At 40.0% G+C, this 9,492-nt stretch overlaps 2 protein-coding genes across 2 annotated transcripts; both read right to left on the bottom strand.

Moving 5' to 3' along the window:
- Positions 1 to 4: 4 nt before the first annotated feature.
- On the bottom strand, positions 5 to 6,296 carry tmem165 (transmembrane protein 165). The gene is made up of 6 exons (XM_063890796.1): positions 5,962 to 6,296; positions 5,057 to 5,279; positions 4,784 to 4,959; positions 2,545 to 2,727; positions 2,192 to 2,297; positions 5 to 1,525 (listed from the first exon to the last, which is right to left on the bottom strand). Exons 1-6 carry the CDS (start codon positions 6,112 to 6,114, stop codon positions 1,449 to 1,451), a joined length of 918 nt encoding a protein of 305 aa, XP_063746866.1. The 5' UTR covers positions 6,115 to 6,296; the 3' UTR covers positions 5 to 1,448.
- Positions 6,297 to 6,801: 505 nt separating this feature from the next.
- Positions 6,802 to 8,919, bottom strand: srd5a3 (steroid 5 alpha-reductase 3). Its single transcript, XM_063890795.1, has 5 exons — positions 8,655 to 8,919; positions 8,348 to 8,499; positions 8,073 to 8,258; positions 7,765 to 7,890; positions 6,802 to 7,432 (listed from the first exon to the last, which is right to left on the bottom strand). The coding sequence occupies exons 1-5, from the start codon at positions 8,876 to 8,878 to the stop codon at positions 7,173 to 7,175; spliced, it is 948 nt and encodes a 315-aa protein (XP_063746865.1). The 5' UTR covers positions 8,879 to 8,919; the 3' UTR covers positions 6,802 to 7,172.
- Between the last annotated feature and the right edge of the window lie 573 nt (positions 8,920 to 9,492).

Here is a 9,492-nt window from a genome sequence, read left to right as displayed (position 1 = left end):
GAAGTCAGACAACACATGAAATATTTTTATTGAGCAATTGAGATATATAGGCATTACAACCAACCTGTATCACAAACAGAAGTATTTCACAGCTGGGCACAGCCTGTCAAATATTGACAATGCAGCTTCTGCCTTTTAAAAAAATATTTCCATTCCTTGTTTATGGTTACCTCTCCCGTCCTTTCTGCTGCTACAGTACATGAACATGAAGCTAAATAAATAGATACCACTTTAAATAAAAGGTGAAATGTGTTCAGGTGTCGCTGTAGCTACAACACAGCTGCTTATGGCTAAAGGAGTGACTTATAATGGACGTTTCTAGTTGGATACATTTCCGTCCTTTATTCAGTACCTGATGATATCATTTATTTAGTGATTCGGGGCAGCAACGGTAGAGGCAGCGAGGTTCGTATTTAATGGCTTTAATCTCTGAGGAAGTGTGAACGTGTGTGGGGGAGTGTGAGGCGAGTACTGGCCTTTCTTCAACCAGTTTTGTTCAATATCAGCTCCCAAAACCAAAAGCAGGAAATGTTGAAGTGCCCCGATCCATATGTCCAATTTGTGATTATTGTTTTGAACACATTAGCAATCTTAAGCTGTGATGTAGCTCCAAACCAACGTAGGTTAAGCCACACCTGGACACAGGTTTCTAGTGGTTCATGTCTCCTTCTCTTTAAAAGACTGCTTTTATTTTTGAAACAGACGATAAACCAAGAGGAATTCTTGGATGAAGCCTGATATAAAATCTCTGGGAAATTACAATGTAATGTCTCACTTATGTGGAAGATCAGATGCATCACCCAAAGAGGAAGATGGAAGGACTCCTCTAAGAGTGAACTGGCAGCTCCTGGGCTCATGACAAAATAACATTTAAAAACAAAGAGAAAAAAAAAGCAAATATTTTTAAATGGACTAAGTGTCTAATTGACGGCTTAGCGTTGAGGGAAGTACTGCATGTAGGGCTCTGTCGGGGGGGGGTTGTAATCAGTAACAATCCAGCCTTCCTTCGCTCACACACCTTGTGATGAGAGTACAGCTCTTTCTGAGAGCCACAGTCAAGTCCCATACTCTTAACTAGCCTCTGTATTTCCATGTTTTTCTCCCATCAAGATGTACAAGTCAGACTTCCAGAAAAAGATCCATGGTTTTCTTTTCTACGTTTAATATCAAACTTCTGTACATTGCTTGGATAACACCTCCAACAAGGCTTTAAGGTGCATTGACTCTTAAGACTTTTGGGAAATGGTACAAAGTGAAGTCTTTACCCCCCAGAGTTACAGACGGTGGTGGAACAGAGGCTAGCTAGGAGATGAACACAGGACTGTCTGTTTAGCCCGCCACTGTCTGTTGGACACACACAGAGTCAAAACTACAGTCTCTCTACAGCAACTTAACCAAATTCGACACATATGTACAGAGAAAAAAAAACCTGAAAGTCTCTCTTCAAATTAAAATCCAGCATCTGGCTTGATGAACAGGGCCGAGAAGGCGAAGGCCAGAAAAACTATCCCGCCGATGATTGTCACTACGGAAGCAAAACGAGAAACAAATCATTTAATTATGGGGTTAAAATATGAGGACAATTAACCAACCTGTGTGTACTTTGTTCAACAGATGGTTTTAGGAACACATTTAATTATGAGATAGGTAAAATAGTCTTAATCTGATCCACAAAATGGACATTTTTTGCATTTTTCTATACATTACAATTGATCCGACTTAAAATTAGATTTCTGAACAACATCAATATATACTTTATGCGTATCCATGCTGCTCCAAACAGTTTCAGGAATCGCTCAGCTGGTTTTGGTGCTCTCAAGGGTAATGATAATAACTAATGTTTGAGCTGCTCTGGTCGCTCTGTTGCTAAGGTACACTGACCGGGTCAAGTTATGCAAACACTAATGGATAGATAATAATTTGCCCCACGGAACAGAGAGCATGAAAGCACAGGCATTAGTGTCATTAACGCTGAATCATACAAAATAATAACCTTTTTAACTGTCAAGGTGTATTTCCCTTACTCACAAATTAGCAGTAGGGACAATTTACAAATGTAGAATGAGATTCACTGTGTTTTAAAGTCTCACTTCTTTAACATTTATAATGAGCGTAGAGTACAATTTAATAAATGGACTGCTAACGTGAAAATGAACCAGTCTGCTTTTAAGAAAAAAAAGGACTTCCTCACCTGTTCTGACAGATATTTTCTGGGCGATCATTCTCCCTCCTACCACAGCCAGTCCTGTACACATACAGTGTCCAAGTGTACCGCCCACGGCGACTCCAAATGGATCCTGGGATTTTAAAACAACAAGTCTATTTCACACTGAAGCAAATTATACATTGCATTTCATATTTACTAATCAGTTTTCAACACAGAGGGGCGTTTATTGTTTGTGGTATGGCTCATAAAAGATAAAGAACGGTTTGTCTTACACTACAGCCACCAAGGGGAAACTTAGACAAACAACATACTGTAAGACATACGATTAAAAAGGTACTGAAGACACATGCTTTGGTCTTAAATTTAATTTAACCAACCTCTCGCGCAGCTAGGATAATGGTGGTCAGCTGCGAGCGGTCCCCCCACTCTGCCAGGAAGGTCAGGGTGAGGGCCTGGATGAAGATGGGTGAGATGATGCTGTGCCAGTTTCCCTGAGGCATGGCGGTCCCTGTCCCAGCCTCCACATCTGCCGTCCCATTTACCAGCTTGGCACGCTGGAGCTGCAACACAACACAATGCTGAATAACAATCCTATTTACATATTGAAATATGGGAGTATTTTTAGAACCTTATAATGCTTCACTCCTTTACACAGTGCCTACCACGAGCGCAGGGATACATACAGTGGTATGCAAAAGTTTGGGCACCCCTTAGGAAAACCACTGCATCAGTTTGTCACTTGCTGAGCTTTTGAAGCAGCAACTTCATTTTAACATATGTTATACCTTATGGTAACAGAAACATCTCAGTAGTGAAATAACTTTTATTGGTCAAACAGAAACATGTTTATGTGCATTCAAACAAAAATAGGCATGTGCATAAATTTGGGCACCCCTAAGAAATAATTCCATTAATATTTAGTATTGCCTCCTTTTGCTGCAATAACGGCCTGTAGACGCCTCCTGTAGCCACAGACAAGTCCCTTAAGCCTGGCAGGTGGTATTTTGGCCCATTCTTCCACACAAAACGTCTCCAGTTCAGTCAGGTTTCTTGGCCTCCGTGCATGGACAGCCTTCTTCAAATAAATCCATACATTTTCAATGATGTTAAGGTCTGGGGACTGGGATGGCCATTCCAGAACATTGTACCTGTGCTTCTGCATGAATTCCTTGGTGGATTTTGATCGGTGCTTAGGATCATTGTCCTGCTGAAAAATCCAACCCCGGCGTAGCTTCAACTTTGTGACTGACTCTAGAACATTCTTGTCAAGAATCTCCTGGTACTGTAAGGAATTCATGTGGCCCTCAACTTTAACAAGTTTTCCAGTACCTGTGCTAGCCACACAGCCCCATAACATGATAGATCCTCCACCAAATTTTACAGTGGGCAACAAGTTCTTTTCATTGAATGCAGTGTGTTTTTTTCGCCATGCATACCTGTTCATGTTATGACCAAATAACTCAATCTTGGTCTCATCTGACCACAGTATTTTGTTCCAAAATGCTTCTGGCTTGTCCAGATGTGCTTTTGCATACCTCATGCGACTCTTCTTGTGATTAACACTCAGGAAAGGCTTTTTGCACATCACCCTTCCAATGAGCTCTTCCTGGTGCAAAGTACGCTGGATTGTGGAACGGTGAACAACTACACCATCAGCAGCCAGATGTTGTTGTAGTTCTCTGGAGGTGGTCTGTGGCTTCTCTGTGACCATTTTCACCATCCTTCGCCTGTGCCTTTCCCCTATTTTTGTCGGCCTACCACATCTTTCCTTCACACGGACTGTTCCTGTGGCCTTCCATTTCACAACTACGTTTCTGACTGTGGAGACAGACAGTTTAAACCTGTCAGATAATTTTTTGTACCCTTCTCCTAATTTATAATGTTGGATTATCTTAGCTTTCAGGTCAGTGGAGAGTTGTTTTGAGGTCCCCATCTTGCCACTCCCTAAGAAAGAACCTAGGCCAGGCACAGCCAGCTATTACCTATGTTAAATAGCCTTTTTCATGATTGGTTCCACCTGTCTTTGTAATTGAAGGTCTAATGAGCTAATCAAAGCAATTTTGTGCAGCAACCTGTCAGCTATAAATCCGTACAGGTGTTGAAATGAATGCTATTTATAAGGGTGCCCAAACTTTTGCACATCCCATTTTTTGCATTTTATTTTATTATAATAAAACTATGTAATGCTACCCTAAGAATTTTGGTCTGGAAAACACTAAAACGTCTACATCTTTGTAGGAAAACAAATGTTGTTGCTGTGATCTTCTATTATAAAGGAAAAGCAAATTGTCATGAAATCTCAGAGGGGTGCCCAAACTTTTGCATACCACTGTATCAGGATTTAGGTACTTTAAAGGAATTATTTTATATTTGACTAGGGGTTTTAACAATGGCACTTTTACAGTACTATTTCAGGTTAGTAAAAGATGTTGCCATCTATAACAGGTAGGAATACAAAGATATTAAGAAGCATTTATGAAAAATGTGTATTTCAGCACATGAGATGAAAAGGCATATCCATATGGAAAACATTACCATTACCTATGGATTCGATTAGATTTACTTTATTGATTGGTAAGAGTCTCTTTTAGGTCTTAGTGTAAAACCTTGTCTCACCTCTTCATCCTTCTTCTTGATCTCTGCCTGAACCTCCTCCAGCTCCTCCTGGCCTTCATCTGGACTCATCTTGAGCCCCTCCCGCAGCATGCGTACACCAAAGATGGCGAACAGAGCGGTGGACACATAGTAAGTGTAGATTCTCGGGATGATGGTAGTGGCATAGCCAAATAGCACTGGGGGAGAAAAATACAACAATTACTTCATTATTACTCAGCAAAAGATAAAGGAATTTCAGTTAAATGCAAGACCAAAATATGCACTTTTACTGACCGGAAAGACAGGTCATCAGCCCCAAGGCCAGCATGGCACCTGCCAACACGGTGAGGCGGTTGTAACGCATGGCCATGATGGCTGCAATGAAAAATGTTTTGTCTCCCAACTCAGAGACGATGATGACAGAGATAGAGGCCACGAAGGCATGGATGAAACCCAGGTTCCCTTTGTTGGAGCCATCTTCAGAAACTGCTGGGCCTATTGGATGGGGACTTGTTTTCTGCAAAGAGAAGCAGTAGATTAGTGTGAGTAACACACACAGACAGACAGCTAAAGTTGAGTGGATTTGTGAAGCGTCTGGCTCAAACCCACACAGGATGTGATTTGCATGTTACAACATGCTATGTGTCAACATTCAGATTCACTTTTGTTGAGACGCTTTAGAAGCTCACATGCTCCTGTTTAAATAATGTCCACTATATAAACAGGAGCATGGGACTTTATTATAAAGCTTTATTGTGCATATGCCAATAAAGCCTTAGAGTTTCCTAATCTTGAGTGGACATGAACAGTAGTAACATTGACATCTGAACATCTTATATTAATAGTTTTATCTGTACCTCAGTTTCTAAATATTTTTGGTCCATCCTTACCTATTTTACTGTATTGTGTTTTGTCGTCCTTGTGTTTGGTTTTCAAAGATTGTGTTGGTGGGCTTTCTATGATGATCAACCCTTCATTTGTTATCTTATCTAACATTTGCTTTGCTTCCCATTATCTAAAATGGAAAGACCAACTTTGCCTACTTGAGAGACACCCGGAACACAATGTGGCAGCAGGTATCTCAGTTAGCATGTGTTGGCTAGCTCGGGGAAGCTAACAAGCAGCAGGGCAGCAACCGGCGTCCTACCGATACTAATAAAGGGTTTGATCGGTAAAAGAAATGGGGCAAAACCCTTTACCTCTTGTGGGGGTAGCTCTTGGACAGGTTTGTGCTCCTCTGGAACGGCAGAAACTCCGACCGACAACAACAACACGGCGGCGGATAGCAGAAACCAGAAGCGCATCACATTTCTATCAGCCCGTCGGTGTTCTCCGCCGACCAAGAGAGGCATTCTGGCGTCCAAAATACTGACCAGAGACAAGTTTGTGCTTTATTTTGTCGTCCGTGGATCACTTAATGTCATTGGCAACAACCCTGGCTAACTTCATATTAACCACCTAGCTATACAATACAAGGAACTATTCGGTAATACACGTCACGATCACAGAGAATATATGTGAATCTTGCTACCGCGTTTTCGAGCACACAACGAGCGATGATTGGACTGTTATACGAGTGACGTAACATTGTAGGCTGACGAACACACAGGGCAGCTCCGTGATTGGACAGTGTCCATGTCGGTAAGATTTCATGCTGAATGTACATTCAGTGCTTAAAAAGAGGAACAAAGCATCAAGTTATCATGAGCATATGTTTATCACTACAAGTCATAAAATAAATGTCTTGAGCTTTTAACAGTTCATTAACATTTTTAATTCAAATGTATTAACTATTCATATATATATATACCTGCTGAGTGCTGACATGGATTGAATTAATTTAACAGTACATAGATGTAGCTATATTTGTGTTTTAATGTTTCAGTGGTACCTTTGTCATCCTTATTTCAACTGTTTGTTTATATTCTGTCCATGTACATCAAGAGCGACTAAAACCACAATCAAATCCGTGTATGTGTTCACTTAGCGTACTTGGCTAATAAAGTTGAATATGCATGATACAAGAAAACGTTGACAACTTTCCAAGTCTAAATAATCTGTAGTGACTATTTTAATATACATATTTCAATAAAAAATTATGCATAGGCTATGTACACATTTACAATTAAAGTCCCCATGAACACTTGTTCAAACAAAGGTTCATTTACATCAAACGCTTACATTGCAATGAATGTAATTACGATTCAAATTATGAGTTGTCTGCAGCAGTACCATGCCTCACATTCACACTTGACAGCACCAGTCAACTTCATTTATTGTTCTCGTGTTGGCTGAGGGAGGTGAGTTTCACTCCCACACCTTCAGATCTTCAATGTCTCAGATATTTCTCTAGCATTTAACAATTCCAAAAAAAAGGAAAGCAAGAAAGATCACACCATTGAAAAAATCTTCACAGCACAAAAGGTATAAATGCTTTTCTATGCTTTGGGTATGAATCATATTTGCTAATATAATGTTCATGACAAAGCTGTGCTGCTAGTGCTTGATTGAAAAGCACATACAGGACAACAAGCCACCACGTAAGAGACAGGCCTCCGAAAACCAAGCTCAGAGAGAAGTAGATCAACAGCTCAGCAAAGTAATGCGGACAAGACACCAGCTCGAACCAGCCTCCCTCTGGGACTCTGTGAGCCAGCGTCTCCACCGTTCCTGAAATACACCACAAAAGACAACAAACAAATACGTTAGTCCCCCATGTACCTGATAGATCAGGGGTTTATGGTACTACTCACATTTTGACAATATGCATATAAAATGTTCACCGTTTCCTCGTTTAAAAAAACTGTAGGTCTTTGCAATATTTTTTGTTTTAGCATTCCTTTCTGAAGGAAGTTAGCAGTGGTTGGCTTTAAGGTAGCAAAATTACTGACAAAATCTGATTGTTTTTGGTGGAATAGGAAAACTCCAGAAGAATAGTACATCATTCTTTGTGAAAGGCTCAAAACACCAAGAAAAGGTTTTAAAAAAAGAAAGAAGCATACCTGACTTTCCAGTGCGAAGCCCCACCAGCAGGACCATGGACTGATGTTGCATCAGAGAAGCCCAAATGAAAAGTACACTACCAACCACATGAAACCAGTCAAGCTGAGAGAGGAGGGATCCAGTCCCTTAAAAACAACATCACAAAAATCAATATCATCATTCAAAAGTATTGGTTAATTAGTTGACAGCACAATTGTTGTTGTTGTATTTAGTTGTGTTATGCCTGGCCCCATTAACTAATGAACTAAAATACCACATTACATTATCAGTGAATAGCAGATGTAGGGAGCACTGATTTCAGTTTTACCATTTCCCAGGTGATCCAAGCAGAGCACCGTCAGCCCAAGTATGATGTAATAGCACACACCAAACACATACTGCACCAAATGTATGGCTCCATCAGAAAAAACACTGACAAACAGGCACTCCAGCAGCCTCCTGAGGGAGTGGACGCAGAGCAGGAGCTGCACCATCACAGTTGACAGCTGTGGGACTAAACACAATATGAATACCACTAAGAATTAAACAGGAAAACTCTAGCTTTATAAACCTTGAAACCTTGAAACCTTGAAGAGTGTCTACCTTGACTGTCGGTGCTCGGTACACCTGTCAACATTTCTAATATTCCAGTCAGCCATAATGGGAATGACTGATGCTGAAATATAAAATTAAGGTAGATGGCCAGAAGAAGACCATTCCAGCCAACAGAGATGGCATAGAAATGCGAGAACCACCTGAAAGAAAAATAATAAATCATGATTATTATGTTGTTAAAGGTAAATTAACATCTACATATTTGAATTGAAAACAATGTAAATCAAAATATATTGAATATAATATCTATCTATGATGCATACACGTTAGAAATGCATTATATCAAGATGTTTACCTTTTAGGGACGTCAAACGCACGCAGCCAGTTTTCTCGTTTGAGAGTTTGTTTTGTCTTTCCGTATCGAATAAGGTCCTGAAATAACAAGTAAAGGCGGTATGTGTCCCATTTTCTCGGCAGGTATGCTGAGATTTTGTGAGCACAAAAAGCGACAAGGAAACATAAAGCCAGAAAAGACCATAAAACATCAGAACAACTAAAGCTAAACAAGCTCCAAGTCATTTCTGCAGCTTTACCGGAAACAACACCAGTGTGGGCAATGTTTTGTGCAACACCGAAAAGACACCGTCGGATAGCAAGCCTCATAGTTCCGGATGATTTCGAAGGCAGGAAATGTTTGGTAGCCGAATTATTTAATTGTTAAAATGTGCTTATTTGCCACGAGCTTGTGTAAAATGCCATATACTTATCGTCTACGAGAAGAGCATTTTACCTTGCAACCAGACTGAGTATACAGTCTGGTAAGATGATACAGCAGATGGCAGCACCTGAATCTCATACAAACCAAGTGGACCGAAAAATGAAGGCATGGACCAGATGCAATATGTTTCACAGATAAGGTGTTGTTAAATATATTGGTTTGAAACCGAGATATAAACAGAAACAACTGTAAGTTGTACCAAAGTAGCTATTCATTGAAAAAAAGTTCATGCCCATGTTTCATGAACGATGCCTGATTAAACTTGTATTACCATCACTTTAAACATACAACTTAATACGATAATGATGTAATATATTTGTCAGATTACGGCTGAACTTATTTTTAAATTAAATTCTAATAGTTAACATAATCAGAATTACTAAAAGGCAGTGCTTACATATTCAAACAGCTTTAA

Source organism: Eleginops maclovinus, chromosome 9 (genome assembly GCF_036324505.1).
Source record: "Eleginops maclovinus isolate JMC-PN-2008 ecotype Puerto Natales chromosome 9, JC_Emac_rtc_rv5, whole genome shotgun sequence".
NCBI lineage: Eukaryota > Metazoa > Chordata > Actinopteri > Perciformes > Eleginopidae > Eleginops > Eleginops maclovinus.
Note: the sequence above shows the minus strand (reverse complement) of the source record. Positions and strands in the feature narration are given on the sequence as shown.